Genomic DNA, 16,083 nt, shown 5'->3' on the forward strand with positions numbered 1-16,083 from the left:
TTAGGAAAATCTCTTCAGTTTCTTATCTTAGATATTCTGGCATGTTTACTACACAAATTACCTCCAGATTTTGTTTTTAAATCAGTTTGTACGTACAGAAAGCACACGTAAAAAATGTGACCTCGAACGCTCATAACCGCACGAAAATGTGCTTACACAATGGTAAAACAGTAACATGAGCCATTCGCATGCAAAACTGCCCGTCTTACCACGAGAGATATTAGAATGATTAATTACTTAAGATCTAAGAGAGGAACCTTGGTAAAGCGAAGAGGCAAAGTATTTAAATAATGGGTTGCAAATCACACATATTTTGCGGTCGTAAGTTGCTTAAAATAATCGCGCTCTCTGAAAAATAGACTTTGTCCGGCTATTCCGTCTTCAAAGTACACAATTATATTTGCTGCTAGTCGTGTAAGTGTGGGATTTCAATGATGTGGTCAAAGCAAAGTGGAACAGTACAATATAGGCAGCTTACTAAACAGTTTTTCACATTCCTGATTCAAGCCGGCCAATATCAAACACCGCACCAGTTAAGTTTTCAGACAATGATATTGGAATGTCAGCGTCATAACATGCCTTTTACCAAACATACTGTTAGATAGGCTTGTTCTTATGAATATCTTTCCGTTCTGCTTTTGCTCTGACCACATCACTGAAATCCCACACCTGCACTTTGAAGACTGAATAGCTGTGTGACACTATTACGCCAGTAAAATAAGATGGTTGTTCAAATCGAGCAATTATTTTAGCAGAGGGAAATACAGCAATTTGTTTTACCAAAGTTCCTGTCTTAGACATTTAATGATTGACCATTCAAATGTTTTCCGTGGTAAGACGCGGTTTTGCATGCGGATCTCTTATAGCGCTGTTTTTGGGATGAAGGGTTTATATTCTGAGCACTTTTCGTGCGGATGTGAGCGGTCAAGGTCACTTACTTCTGTTGTCAGTAACACTATAGGCTTTTTCTATCAATGAAATTTCTTTTAAATTTATTACGTAAGGCTACGGCATACGAGTTAGCTTTAGGATAGTACAGTTGAAGTGGCAATGTTTTCGTTGAGGCGTGTTACTCTGTAACTACGTGAATGTTGTGTATACAACGTTACTGTTGTAAATAAGTAGAAACTCTTTAGCTTTGTGATATTGTAAACGCAGAACCCTATCGCTGTTTACTTTGTGTTTTTTAACAGATCAGAAGATAAATATCACTGCCCGAAACCGGTAATTCTGAGAATATGAAACGGCAATCAACAAACTGAAACTGCATTTTCTAATCATAGCCACTTCTATGCAGACAAATACTCCAGTATTGTAGAGCAGCTCTTCTCAAACTTTTCACGGCGAAACTTATGTAGAGGAGCATTTCTATCTAACCCCACTCGCAGAATCACTGACTGCAGAAACAGCACTAGTCCATGCCTGTTGCTTTTGAGAAAAATGGAAAAATGTTTATTTGCTGCCTTGTCAGTTCAATTACACTTAGTAAGATACAGTTTCTGACGATATCGAGACACTATTTTCAGTGTCGTGATTATAGAATTATTTTAACACTATTCCGTCCAGCGACACCACAGAGGTGTCGTGTGCATAGTATCGCTCAGTGGCCGGCGGCAGCACTTCAGTATCTTTTGCATTATCTTTTTTTTGTTTAGGTAGCAGTAAGTTACACACGCCAACAAATTTCTTGTTTTCGTAAGTACTTGTGCTCTTTCATCATGGCAGACGAAAGAGGCGACACGATTAATCACGATGGATGCGCGGACGACTTGGCCGATTGGGAAGAAGACATTGAATATCAAAACAAATGAAGGTGAAGCATAATCGTCGGAAGACAACTCGTCCAAGAACAACTCGGCGAACGCTACGGTTGCCAACTGGTTGGTATGAATCAGGAGAAGACAGCGCACGGTGGTCAGACTTTGATTTACCGAGGACTAATAATAAATTTCAATTATCTGCGGGTTCAAACATATTTCCCAAAGATACACAGAGCGTCGAAAATATCGGAGAATTATATATTGGGAACGATCTATATGAATATATTAGCAACGAAACCAACAAGTACTACAGTCGAAATTGCAATACAAGGAAACTGGATACAAAAAAAGTTCGTCGACGTTACGGGACCCGAACTTTGAAAATGGCCTGTGCTTGCTTACCTTATGGGAACTGTAAAAAAAGCAAGGACCGATGACAATCGACGAATCCGTTGATACACATCAATATTTCACAAAACGATGTCCTGCAACCGATTCAGACAAATACTATCATTTTTCATTTTTCCGACAACAGCAATAAACTGGATAATGCCGACCGGCTTTTCAAAGTGCAATTCGTAACTGATTAATTTTCCAAAAAGTTGAAAGAAACCTTTAACCCAAGTCAAAAACATCTCAATTGATGATGGAATGATACCGTGGAGTGGACGGTTAAATTTTAAAGTGTACAATCCGTTGAAACTTACGAAATATGGCACACTCATTCGGATGCTGTGTGATTCGAGTGCTGGATACATTTCCTCGTTCAAGATATATTCCGGCGCTGGGCGAAAACAGTGATGGAACTATTGAGACCTTCTTATGGAAACTACATCACCTCTACATGGATAACTATTAAAAAAGTGTAGAACTCGCAGAGAAGTTACTTCCAAAGAAAATTAGAGTTTGTGGAACCATACGGCAAAACAGAGGATTTCCGGAAAATTTGAAGCGCGCAAAAGTCAATGTGTTTGAAGCTTGTCATCAACGGAAAGGTGAAGTTCTCGCACAGGCTTGTAGAGTGTCGAAAACTAACGATACGAATGATCTCTACAGTACATAATGCCACCTTGACTGATATTCAAAGAAAATGAAGAGAAACCAATTACACAATTAAAAAAACCTGAAAGTGAATTAGACTATAGCACATACATGAAAGGCGTGGATCGGGCAGACCTATATTTGAGCTATTACCCTACATACAGAAAAAGTATAAAATGGTCAAAAATGTTTGCATGCACGTTTTTAATTGCGCATTATTTAATGCGTTCCATACATGGCAATATTTCGATACAGACCACAAGAGTCTCTTATTTCACGATTTTTTATTGAAAGTGTCGTAGATGAAAGATCATGTACCTGCTTCTGAGCAAAACTTAGGGGTTGCCACTACATCGCGTACACCCCATCATGATCCGGTTGACAGCATTTCCGGTCACATAAAGCAACATCAGCTAATACTTAATTACGAAACGAATAAACTAAAACGAAGGAACTGCCATGTATGTTTCAAAAACGAAAAAGAACAACAAACTTAATGTGCAAGTCTTGCGGAGTTGCGTTACATCTTGGAGACTTTTTCTGCATATCATACGAAAGAGAAATACTAAGTACGAAAGACAATGCAAATAAAAAAGTGTATGAAACAAACAAATTTAGTATATATTTTCGTATGTATCTCTTTGGAATTTTATGAAAGTAGGGTAACAGGGTTGTGAACTTATGAGAACTAACGATGAGATTAGTAAAACTTAACAATTTATAATCTCCCGATAATGTCAAAACTGCCGGCGACAAGCCAAGTAATTCGAATTAGCGCTGCCGGCGCCAAGCGAATACATTTTTATGAGACGTGCGGAGGGAAAACAGGATACAGTTTCTGATGATAACCAAACACTATTTTCAGTGTCGTGATTATACAATTATTTTAACGCTTAATGTTGGTAGACATGTATTGTTCCTGAAATCAATTGCTTTTCACAAATGCAATTTCGTGATACTCAACAGTTTACTCCAAAATTTATTGATTTGAACACACAAACTGTTACTGTAAAGCTACATAATAGGATCTGAAGTCCAGCTTTATTGTTTCTCAATACCTAAACTTTGTAAGTTTACATACAGGTTCTGAACACCAACTTTTAACTACTGAACACAGTCAATGAAACAGAAGGGTTGGTAAAATGCTCCTATCCCCATATTTATTATTCATTCAGGCTCTTCATAGTCCGCTAAAAGTCAGATGTAGAGTGCTCCATAAAAGGAAATGTGCTCTTCAGGGATATGACTCCAGTTTCTTGGAGTCAGCCGTTTTCTTGCCGCTCAGTGACACAGTTTTCGTATGATGCAGCAGTTACTTTTGTGTTTAAATCAATAAGTAAACGAAAAAGTATGCCTAACTAGGCCTCCAATGTGCGCTTTGCTGTCACATTTCCACTACACTCACTTTTGTATTCAAATTCCATGAATTCTGATACAGTGAAAGATTGTTTCTCACTTCATGGGAATACTTTCCTGTTCACTGATTCTAAGGACATGACACTGCATTTGTAATTTTCTGACCATCATTTTTGAACTGCATAATATTCAGTTGAAACAACTTTCGCCTGATAGTTTTGTAAGGTACTTAGCAGTAGCAATAAGTTCTACAAAGTGCATGTCCTGTGAATACTATAAACAGCTCACATTTTCTTCTTAATGACCATGAAGTCCTTGTCATATCGCAGTAGCGAATGGTCTCTAACCGGGAAATAACTAATTGCGACAAAACGCTGAGAAACCGTAACTGCCACAGGAATCTTACCGTAGATTAATTCTTAATGTTCCCTGAGTTACCTATTTGAAAATATATAAAATAATTTTATGTTGGATCGCAAATAATTTTGTGTGAAGTCCAGTAAAGAAATACACACTTCATCAGGCCTATTTTTGCGACGCCATCATAAATTTACAATGTTTAGAATGTTGCACGTCCTGTTTTGAGGTAATGTATATTGAACCCAAACGTTACGTTTCCAGAGGTAGGACGCATCTGGCACCGGCATGCTAGGAAGTGACAGATTGTACATAAAATGTATAGCAATACCTGCAACATCACCCTCTTTTTGACCTACTTCTTTTCCAGAAAAATTTGAAGCTCTGCATTTATGGTCCATCGGTACTGTATCAGGAACGATCTTGGTATTTCATTCAGTATCTTCGTAATTTATTTTTAAGCCCTTAACAAGTTCCATATTTGCTAACCTGTGGAGTAAGTGTAAACCGTTCTTTGAATATTTTTATCCAAAAGTCATACTTAATATTACTTGTGTGGGGATGCCATATTTGAAATTGCTCATGCATGAGTTTGACATTCAGTTGCCCATTTAAACGTTTCATAGTGAGTTAGTTTTTCGTGATAGGAATTTATGTGATCGATAATCATACTTATTTCTGCATTGCAGATGAGATTTCCTGGTGCATTTTTACCCCTCTTATCAATAGGGGACATTTCACAAGCAAAGAGATTGGTTATCCTTCTGAGCCTTTGGCTTGTGACGCCAAGGATAAATATGAAATGTTTCTTGGACACCCCTGATCGGCACTTGCTGGAAGTAATGAAATATTGTAAGTTGTTATGCCTTGGTTTGCTGTTAGCTGCTTCTGGTACTCTTCCTCTCCTTCAACAAATATTACCTACAGAAGTCAATCCTTGAAGATAAGAATAGTGTACATTCTCTGATGTCACGCCATGGAAATGTGACAATATTTCATTTCCTTCCTCTTCGAAAATTCTTTCAAAGTATTGGTGATAACGTCTAGAAAATCATACAGATACTTCACTGACACAATAAATCATTAATTTTTTCAATTATACATATCCTTTATTATCATGACATTACTTTCTTGCAGCCTTCACCCATGTTTTTTTTCTTTTAAAGTAACTTCCCACTGTAGTTTATGTAGTCTAAACCTTTAATTTGCGACCTTTTTATGATTTCATGTTGATGCTAAACATTACTTACACCTTTTTCCTCTTTAAACTTTCACCACCAACATATACATCCAAATATTCCATCATGGTGTTTAACATCGCAAATTCGCATGAATTTAGAGATAATATCAGGCAACGGAGTAACCAACGTTGGTTGCAGAAATGGAATTAGTCATGGTGTTTCTCCTCTGATATAACTTTGGCATCTCAGTTCTTCCATTAAGAGTGAAGGAAAAGATGTTCTTCTTGCATTAGTTAGCTAGAGGGAGCGTCAGAATAGGGACATCTATTCTTAACTTAGTACAACCAAAACGTGAACAAACGTTGGTCCTGCAGTCAGCTATTAATATAATTACTACTAACAACATAAACGAAACAACCAGTATGCGACTGTTATATATGTAATTCGACTAACAAATGAAACAATCATTTGTTTTGCATGAACACTGTCTCAAAGACGTTCTTTACTGTTATGTGTGAGCAATATCTGAAAAAAATAGACTAGATAAATGTATCATTAAATAAATGTGTTAAAGTAGAAAATTAAAACATGAACGATGGAAACAACCGAAAAGAATTAGGTTATAAAATTGGAAAAAATACGTTATTAATTCATTTATTACTTAAAATTTGTGCATAAAAATTACTTTCTGCTGAAGACTGAAAAAAGATAAGTTTAGCTTTCATGAGATTTACTTTCAAATAGTTTGAGAATTTGTCCCCCTGACAGGCATTGCATATCTAACAGAAGTGTGCTGGCACAAACCTCAACATAGCTTGCCCCCATGCAAAATTGTTCGACCCTTTTGGGAGCTAACTACTCAGCAGCAGTTACTGATACGTTCGTCTTTTTGAAGCTTTTTTCCTTTCCTTTTTTTTCCTTTCTTCGAGCATTGTTCACACATGTCAATTTACGCAATGTTTACAGTAAAGTGGGTCGCTGGGACAGAGATAATGAAAATACGTACTGGTATTGCAGACAGCTTACCAGCGTAAGTACCTACTCGTTAGTATACTAAAGAATGTCCTTGTTCCGTGAGAAACTACAGTCCTCAGTCCCGCGAAAGAATGCGATCAATGTGTTTTCATGTGTTACAGTTACGAGGAGATTACTATTTCGTGTACACAGCGCTGGAAGTCACCAGGTTGCATGCTTCAGTCCCTGCAGCGCAACCCGTCTACTTCTATTTCTTCGATGTCGAAACGAAGCTAAACATTTTCAAGATGATGTTCGGAGCCTCGAAATACAAAGGTATAAATTTCAGCAAGCAGTACTGTTTTGTCGTCTGTTAATTAAACGGCGCAGTTGCCATCGTAACTGCAAGTGTGGCTGGGTGTGTGTGTGTGTGTGTGTGTGTGTGTGTGTGTGTGTGTGTGTGTCAGACATTATTATGATAAGATAAGTAACATTTTTGATTCTGGAGTACACTTCAAAGCGAGATAATACATTACACTATTTTTCAGTGTAGTTACCAAGCCATTAGAAAACGGCTGTGTTAACGGTCTCTTCATTGGCATATCTTTCCCCTAGTTGTTCTGTCAATTTGCCGAAAATGTGCAAACATTGTGGCGCAAGATTTTCTTTCATTCCATATCAGCACCACCCACGATTTTGCGTTATTGCGCACATCATTTGCACCATTTCCGTATCGTCGGACGGATGTGACGTTTGGTCGGGATGTACTGCCAGAGTTTCACGTTTAATCTGTGCGCAATTTAGACGCTTTGCTAACAAGAATCGTACTAGTTGGCGTATTTCATCTTTGGTGTACGTTTCTAGTTCCCGGATCATTTCACTCTCATAGTATGATGTACCTCTTATTAGTACCACAACAGAACTGTTGGCTACAGGACACCTGAAACATGTACTCTCCTCTGACAATACGCCAATCTGGTTGCACCTTACCGTAGGACCCCGTGCGTAACCTACTTCCCAAAGTTCTTACTTATTATTTTAATATATTATTATAAGTTAGTTAATTTAAAATATTTCTTATTTATTATTATAAATAAATATTCTTTATGTTTGCTTTTATTTTAGTTATTGGATTTAGTTGGTTTAGCTTAGTTCCTTATTTCCTTTAATTTTACTCTCCTGAAAACCTGGAAAATATATGTATTTCGTTTTAAATACCACAGGAGGGCAACAGATACATTCCGCAGCGGCAATCTCGCGGAAATTTCTCGCCGTTATCTGCTCCAACTGAAATCTCTAAAATCTGCTCGCTACGCAGATCGTTCGGCACAAATGTGTGCTATGTTGTTTGACGAGTCTGAGTGATAGATCCAACAGTTTAGCATGTTAAACTTTGTTAATTCGGAGATAATCTCTCGACGAATTCTGACCGTGAAAATGCAGGTTCGAATTATCGTTCCAAACTTCACCTCCGAGCGACTTACGTCTAGTAATGTCTGTACCGTGATAATTAACTAATTTAGATATGGAAATACACAGCCCTTGAATAGTTGATGTTAGTTATTGGATTTTATTTTGTGCAAAAAAACTATTTGAACATTTACTATACACCGTAATGGTGTCTCACATCACCATCCATTCACCTCTTTCGCAGTAGACAGTATATTTGTTTATTTCTGCAGCTCTTCATTCAGTGATACCCTTCCTGAGCGTACTGTCTACAGCAGCGATGCATTAACATCAGGAGACGGAACATTGCGCTCCACATAGATTCTTCCCCAGGCGTAGTACCTCTCCTTACCTGACCTCTTCGCAAGTCCGAAATATGCTTTATTTCTAGCTTGTAACTGAATGATCAACGCAGTTGTGTTGTCTGTAGGATATCCTGATACATTATGAGCTTAGTACGAGGGTAGTGCAGACAGTAATGCATCTCATTTTTCTTCTCAGCCGAAAACAATTCTAAGAATGCGATACTTTACGTATGTATTATTTCAAGTCTCGTGAGTGAGCGCGCCAAGTTTCCGTAACTTCCTATAGACAGTGTAACTGTAGGACAGTTTTAAAATGTCTGGAACTAATTAACAATTCAAGGAACGTGCTACATTGAATTTCTCACTGCAGAGAAAGAAACTGTGGGGAATATTCACAAACGCTTGTGCAAAGTCTCTGCAGCATCTACTGTCGTCAGAAGTACAGTCAGTCGCTGGGCATGGGCGGTGAGGTCAATAGAAGGCGGTTAGGCGGAGCTCCACAATTTGCAGCGGTCGGGGAGGGCATCCACGGCAATCATACCTGACATGTTGCAGCGAGCTGGTGTCATTCGCGACGACAGACGCAGTACGACTCGGCAGTTGGCAGACATTTTAAGGTCGATGAGGGGGTGATTCACATTATATACAAAAGAAAACGATATTCTCGACGGAGGAATGTTTCTTTTACACGCAACCTCAAAGTACGTTCTCAAACGTGATTCGTTTAGGCAATATATTGACCACCTACAGTATCTGAGTCGTAGCCGGCACATAGCTAACAAATCGTCTACGACAAGCATTTTTATGAGAAATCCCGCCGACCCTCCAACGAAATGAATAATAATTTGCGGTGATTTCCTTAAATCGAAACGGTGTATGAAGGGATAAAGTATCTGAAAAGGGCTGCGGGATTTCCAAAATAATGCGATGCTGTGGGGTGGCCTTCAACTACGTATCCTCTGACTAAGAGTTGCAATATTAAAAGTTTTGGCTGGTTTCTTTGTTTAGGGGCTGGGATACGTAGTTGCCGCATTACAGGCCAAATACTGCTGAATCTACAGTATACGATAAGAATACATACATGAATCGAATGGTCGAAGGTTTCTATCACTCGGCAACAGCGAATTATGAATGTTAGATATAAATTTATAAATGAAAGACTGCAATTAAAAAAATTTGTAGGTATTATCCTAATGACTTTAGATGATGAGTACGATAGTAAAAGTACTTCCGAGAATGTGGTTATTTCTGCAAAACACTTATTGGTATCGATGGTCCAGCAATTAAATAAATATAAGTTGAATAACAGGGAAAAAATAGATTCTTACAGCACGAAATTAGTTATGAACAACAACACAGCTCGCGAGATATTTACTTCTAAACGCACACTACATCTTCACCGTGGAAGCCACGGAAATCCCACAAGTGCAGAAGATGGCACTCCAAAGTATTTCTGTCTGCCACGACCACGCACAAACCGCTCCATACTCTGTCCTTCCGCCAACTGTGCGTCCGTCGCGTCGTGCCATCCCCTGTCCTGTGCCGTACCGTCGTGGGCACTGCGTGCCCTGTGGCCGAAACGATTCTCCTCCCCCAGTTCCATACAGTCTCACTATTAACGAGCTCTGTCATTGCCTAGAGCGCTCACTCCATGTCTCCAAGCCAACATATCCACACAAACATAATGAAGCACAATCGAAAAACTGGATTTGCATTTAAATAACTTGATATAAAATAAGTATTCCTACAGCTGGACCATAAACACGTTCTAACACACATTATTAGATACATAAATTAAATAAACACATATCAAAGGAATAGAGCAAAAGATTGGCCTGTAGGCTAATGCCTCTGTGCTTTTTAAAACACAGAACATATTCAACAAGTTTCTTCATGAATATTATATATCGGATATAAACAAAGACACAGATGAAGAAATGTATTTGTAAGCATGCTGCTACCGTTTTTCGTGTAACTGTGGAGTACTTATGACCGGACGCGATCGATAGTAATCAGCCACTGTGACCTCCAATAACTCGTGTACTATTCAAGTTACATGCCTATAATTCATACTAATTTAGGTTTACACTAATAGCCTTCTAAAGATACGGCGATCGACAAAATGGGATGAAGTGCTTAGATTTTGGAAATTCGTTGCTGGGTGTTATTTGTATAATTTATCGTCAGATATAAAACTTTAAAGTAATGAAGATAATCGATCTCTGATTACACCATCAGAATCGTCGTGCAAATAATGGTAATGTACATGTTTCGTTTTGAGGTATCATGATTCATCTGGCTACTATTAATTATGGTTTCACAAAGTCCGCCATCTTTGGCACTCCCGGCATAGACATTTCCTTCATCCACACAAAGCACCGTCCTCGTCACAGCGGAATTCCCAGCCACGTGGCTGGACCATGCGCTGGGGCTGCCTCTCTCGTCCGGCTAGCGTTCGGCATCCCGTGTTGGCTGCCGGGCCCCGGCTGGTCGAGCGGCCCGTGCTGCAGCCCCAACTTCGAAGATATATTATTTACAGGGCACCACAACTCGCCCGTTACCTCACAGGGCACAACCTTTTTCTTTCCTTCCTGCAATCCGACCTTACGTTTCCTCTCTGATAACGTCTTTGTTGACTAGATGTTAAAATCTAATCGTCCCTAAGGCTGCTCGTGTTCGGAAGATACTCTACTGTAGGTTATTGTAGATGCAGCCAGCCGAGTAATTCTTATTCCCTGTGTGGCGTGTCTGCATTTAGTGAGGAGAGGGTCCAACATAGCTTCACATTTCCATTCAAAATCTTGGAGACAAGCTTCTAACTCGGAGAGGAATAAAAACAGGTGATCGAGTGAAAACACCACGTTACAGAATAATGCAGCTGATCTTTAGAACAATGTTTGTCACTAGTGAAACCTCCCGTCTCCTCTATACCTCTTTTGTTAATGATAACCTTACATTTTACAATATATTACGTAACCTTCCCTTAGGATTTCTATCTCTTGCTTAATAACAACAAATGAAATATTCCCTTTGAAATTTATTCTCTTTCTCAATCTTCGCTTATAAATTTAACTGCTGCTTATTAAAAGTGATTTTCTGATTATTCCGACGAAACATACACTCCTGGAAATTGAAATAAGAACACCGTGAATTCATTGTCCCAGGAAGGGGAAACTTTATTGACACATTCCTGGGGTCAGATACATCACATGATCACACTGACAGAACCACAGGCACATAGACACAGGCAACAGAGCATGCACAATGTCGGCACTAGTACAGTGTATATCCACCTTTCGCAGCAATGCAGGCTGCTATTCTCCCATGGAGACGATCGTAGAGATGCTGGATGTAGTCCTGTGGAACGGCTTGCCATGCCATATCCACCTGGCGCCTCAGTTGGACCAGCGTTCGTGCTGGACGTGCAGACCGCGTGAGACGACGCTTCATCCAGTCCCAAACATGCTCAATGGGGGACAGATCCGGAGATCTTGCTGGCCATGGTAGTTGACATACACCTTCTAGAGCACAATGGGTGGCACGGGATACATGCGGACGTGCATTGTCCTGTTGGAACAGCAAGTTCCCTTGCCGGTCTAGGAATGGTAGAACGATGGGTTCGATGACGGTTTGGATGTACCGTGCACTATTCAGTGTCCCCTCGACGATCACCAGTGGTGTACGGCCAGTGTAGGAGATCGCTCCCCACACCATGATGCCGGGTGTTGGCCCTGTGCGCCTCGGTCGTATGCAGTCATGATTGTGGCGCTCACCTGCACGGCACCAAACACGCATACGACCATCATTGGCACCAAGACAGAAGCGACTCTCATCGCTGAAGACGACACGTCTCCATTCGTCCCTCCATTCACGCCTGTCGCGATACCACTGGAGGCGGGCTGCACGATGTTGGGGCGTGAGCGGAAGACGGCCTAACGGTGTGCGGGACCGTAGCCCAGCTTCATGGAGACGGTTGCGAATGGTCCTCGCCGATACCCCAGGACCAACAGTGTCCCTAATTTGCTGGGAAGTGGCGGTGCGGTCCCCTACGGCACTGCGTAGGATCCTACGGTCTTGGCGTGCATCCGTGCGTCGCTGCGGTCCGGTCCCAGGTCGACGGGCACGTGCACCATCCGCCGACCACTGGCGACAACATCGATGTACTGTGGAGACCTCACGCCCCACGTGTTGAGCAATTCGGCGGTACGTCCACCCGGCCTCCCGCATGCCCACTATACGCCCTCGCTCAAAGTCCGTCAACTGCACATACGGTTCACGTCCACGCTGTCGCGGCATGCTACCAGTGTTAAAGACTGCGATGGAGCTCCGTATGCCACGGCAAACTGGCTGACACTGACGGCGGCGGTGCACAAATGCTGCGCAGCTAGCGCCATTCGACGGCCAACACCGCGGTTCCTGGTGTGTCCGCTGTGCCGTGCGTGTGATCATTGCTCGTACAGCCCTCTCGCAGTGTCCGGAGCAAGTATGGTGGGCCTGACACACCGGTGTCAATGTGTTCTTTTTTCCATTTCCAGGAGTGTAGAATGTGTCGTCGTCGTGGCCCTCAGTCGTTATCTGCAATAACCAAAAACTGTTCCTTACCTTTTTTACTGTTACTGGATCGCCATCTGACTGCTACATCGAACTGCGACATGAATATACTTACTCTGTTTCACTATCCTCTATTAGCTGCTGGTGGGCTTTCATAATAAGTGGCTCTATTTATTGCCAAAGCTGACGTTATTCTTTAATAGCAAAGCTCACGTTATTCTTTAATTAATTTGAGAGAAGTTACGTAAATCATAGTTAAATTTTCTCTTGACAACAATAAAATTTTGCAAAGATTTACGTTGATGGTTTTTTGGATGGAATATAATCAATAATCAATAATGCAATAATGCTGGCAAAAATTAATTCTATTCTGAAAACGCTTCAAATATTTACTGTTGGTAATGAAATGATTTTGCAGACGTTCAAATGGGACTTACTTTTTACAATAATCTTACAACTAGCATTTCACAAACATACCTTCAGTAGTCTTGAGTTTCGCAAAGAAAATAATTCAATAATATTAGTTCCTCTTATGATAATAGTTGTTGTCTCTGTACATCCGTTTATAATCTCTTGTAAATCATAGCTGGTGGCTGGCAGGCACACTACTCCTCTCAACCTCTCGCTTCACTTCTCGCTTACTACTGACTTCCTACGAACGCTAAAGTGCCGTTTCTCCTGCCAACAATGCTTTCTGGTGCAGACAATCCCTGCTACCATTATAAAATGTATCAATGCGCGGTCTTTCCAGCTCTTTTCTTAAAATGTATCCGTACGTGGTTTCTCCCGCCCTTTTTTAAAATTATATCAACAATACTTTGGTGCAGATATTCCCTGCTACCACAATTATTTCCAACGTGACAAATATTAATTATTCCTATTCAATCCTATTTTAATTAATTGTGGTTTGACGATAGACAACAGAAATATGTCTTACAATAGTATTATGATGTATAAAAAGCACAGGATTAGAAATATGCCTCAGGTCATTTAACTATAAGACTCAAAACTCTCATAGTTACGAAACGCATTAATAGGATGTAGTTACTGAAGTGCACTAAACAATAACGGTGTTGAAGCGAATGATGAGGAAGACAATGATGATCCGAAATAGACTGCAAATAATTTAATAAACACAGCTGAATGGAAGTATACGTGGTATGTGAATAGCCTTTCTTCTGTATAAATCGTATACCTGTCCCGCGTAAGTGCAGGTCTACTTCAATTCAGGTAGTCGGTTTTCACAGAGCAAGGACAGAAATCAAGGGCAAAAACAGTATCTCATTAAATTCTAGTATACATTGTATCTTAATAATCGGAGAAGTATTCCTGTTTGTGATACTGTGCTTTGCTAGATAAACAGTAAAAAATAAATATCTTAGTGAATAGTTACACACCCACTTGAGAGGGGATTATTGTACTAGGTGAGTATCCACATGAATTATACTGTCTAGCGGCATTGATTGATCGTGTTCCACCTTTCTATATGAAATCAGATATCTTAAAGAAATGACAGTGACAGCAAATGGTTTTTTATGTGCAGGAGCGGCTCACGCTGATGATATCCCGTACCTGTTTCGTTTTGGACTCCTCAACCCCAGCCCACCGAATAGTGTGGAGGGCAGGGTCATCGCCAGAATGACTAAACTTTGGACCAATTTCGCTAAGACTGGGTAAATTACTTACATTTACTGCTATTCCTTATTTACTTCTCATATTGAGTAGAGATGAATTTTTTTCTGGTTTATCAACTTTTTTCTACTGTGAACCAGTACATAGTCGGTTTTTGGTATGTAATGAAGATGTGATTTCGTAATTACATTGTGCAATTTCTCATCGTTTTCAGGAAACCAACACCAGGAGGCGACGAGATTATCTCTGTAACTTGGCCTGCAGTGAGTGCGGACCACTGCCAATACCTGGAGATAACGAACGATGGACTTGCAATCAAGGAAAATTTGTTCAAGGAGAGGATGGATTTCTGGGATGCGCTGCATAAAAAGAAAGCTGGTGTTAAGTCATCTTCGTAACGTCACTCACCAAAAGCTGTCAATAATGCGCACTGAAAAGGAAACTTGCACCTTTACGGAACAGAGGAACGCGGTCTCTGCATTTGTATTCAGGGTTCAAGAAAGTGTGTGCGGTGCCGTATGTTGAATTATGGTGTAATTATGTGTAATTATTACCGACAGTATTCCTTCATTATCTTATAAAATACTTTGAAACTTGTAAACCATTGCGAAAAATAAACTGCTTATGTTGGTAGAATAGATCGAAGTCTGTATTTCATCTGACTGTACCCTCATTTCGTAAATCTGAAGCTTTAATGACAATTCTTTTGCAGCTGGTATGCTAAAATCATTGTCTCCATGTCGCGTAACAGACATTTCTCATTAGTTTAAGTTCCCGTACTTCTTTTAGAGCACTACTAACCGTGTCTCTGGCAATCAAATCACACAGTAAAATATCTAATAAGAGCAGTGACAATATTTCATACGTTCAATTTGGAAAATAAATATTGCTCTTCATAGCGGGTAGTCCAGATTGTCATTCTTTAGTTTCTGTACCAGTAATGTAAAGGGCTAAAATTTAAAAAAGATTAACCTGAAATCTGTGACTCTTCAACTGAAGGGAAACAAAGAATCATTAACTTACAGAAATTTTGAAAGCACGTCTCAGAGACCGCACTCCACCCTCTATTGATGTAAATAGTAGAAATTTATAGTCTCACTGCTTCAGTTTTCGCCAGCATACTCGACGCGTATAAAAAAAGTACTGGAATATGGTGCTTGGAAATCGACAGAAACATTATTTAAGAGGAAGCAAGAGTGTATTAGGGGCATGTGGTGTTTGTCTCAAGAGAATCAGGGAACTATGGAAATTCTAAATCTAAATGTCTGTTTAGTGATTCTAATCCTTCTCCCAAATACGAGTTCCCTGTTTAACCACTGCACCATCTATCATGGTGCCTGGAAACAAATATAGAAACCTGACAGATTGTGCTGACGAAAACTGAAACAGACCACTTACCAGTTTAAATACATCAGCTACATAATACAAAATACATGTTCGATTTAGATAATTATAATTCGTTATAGTAACCCTCAGGAAAATAACAGATCAAACAAT

General features: G+C 40.0%; 1 protein-coding gene across 1 annotated transcript in view; it reads left to right on the forward strand.

The window, feature by feature from the left end:
• LOC124776323 (esterase E4-like) overlaps positions 1–15,224 on the forward strand; it is an 80,663-nt gene extending 65,439 nt beyond the window's left edge. The window contains exons 8-10 of the mRNA XM_047251261.1: positions 6,832–6,985; positions 14,498–14,627; positions 14,801–15,224. Coding sequence (XP_047107217.1) covers positions 6,832–6,985; positions 14,498–14,627; positions 14,801–14,984 — 468 coding nt within the window. The 3' untranslated portion in view covers positions 14,985–15,224. The remainder of the gene's footprint in view (positions 1–6,831; positions 6,986–14,497; positions 14,628–14,800) is intronic.
• The last annotated feature ends 859 nt before the right edge of the window (positions 15,225–16,083 follow it).

The sequence above is a fragment of the Schistocerca piceifrons genome, chromosome 2 (genome assembly GCF_021461385.2).
Source record: "Schistocerca piceifrons isolate TAMUIC-IGC-003096 chromosome 2, iqSchPice1.1, whole genome shotgun sequence".
NCBI lineage: Eukaryota > Metazoa > Arthropoda > Insecta > Orthoptera > Acrididae > Schistocerca > Schistocerca piceifrons.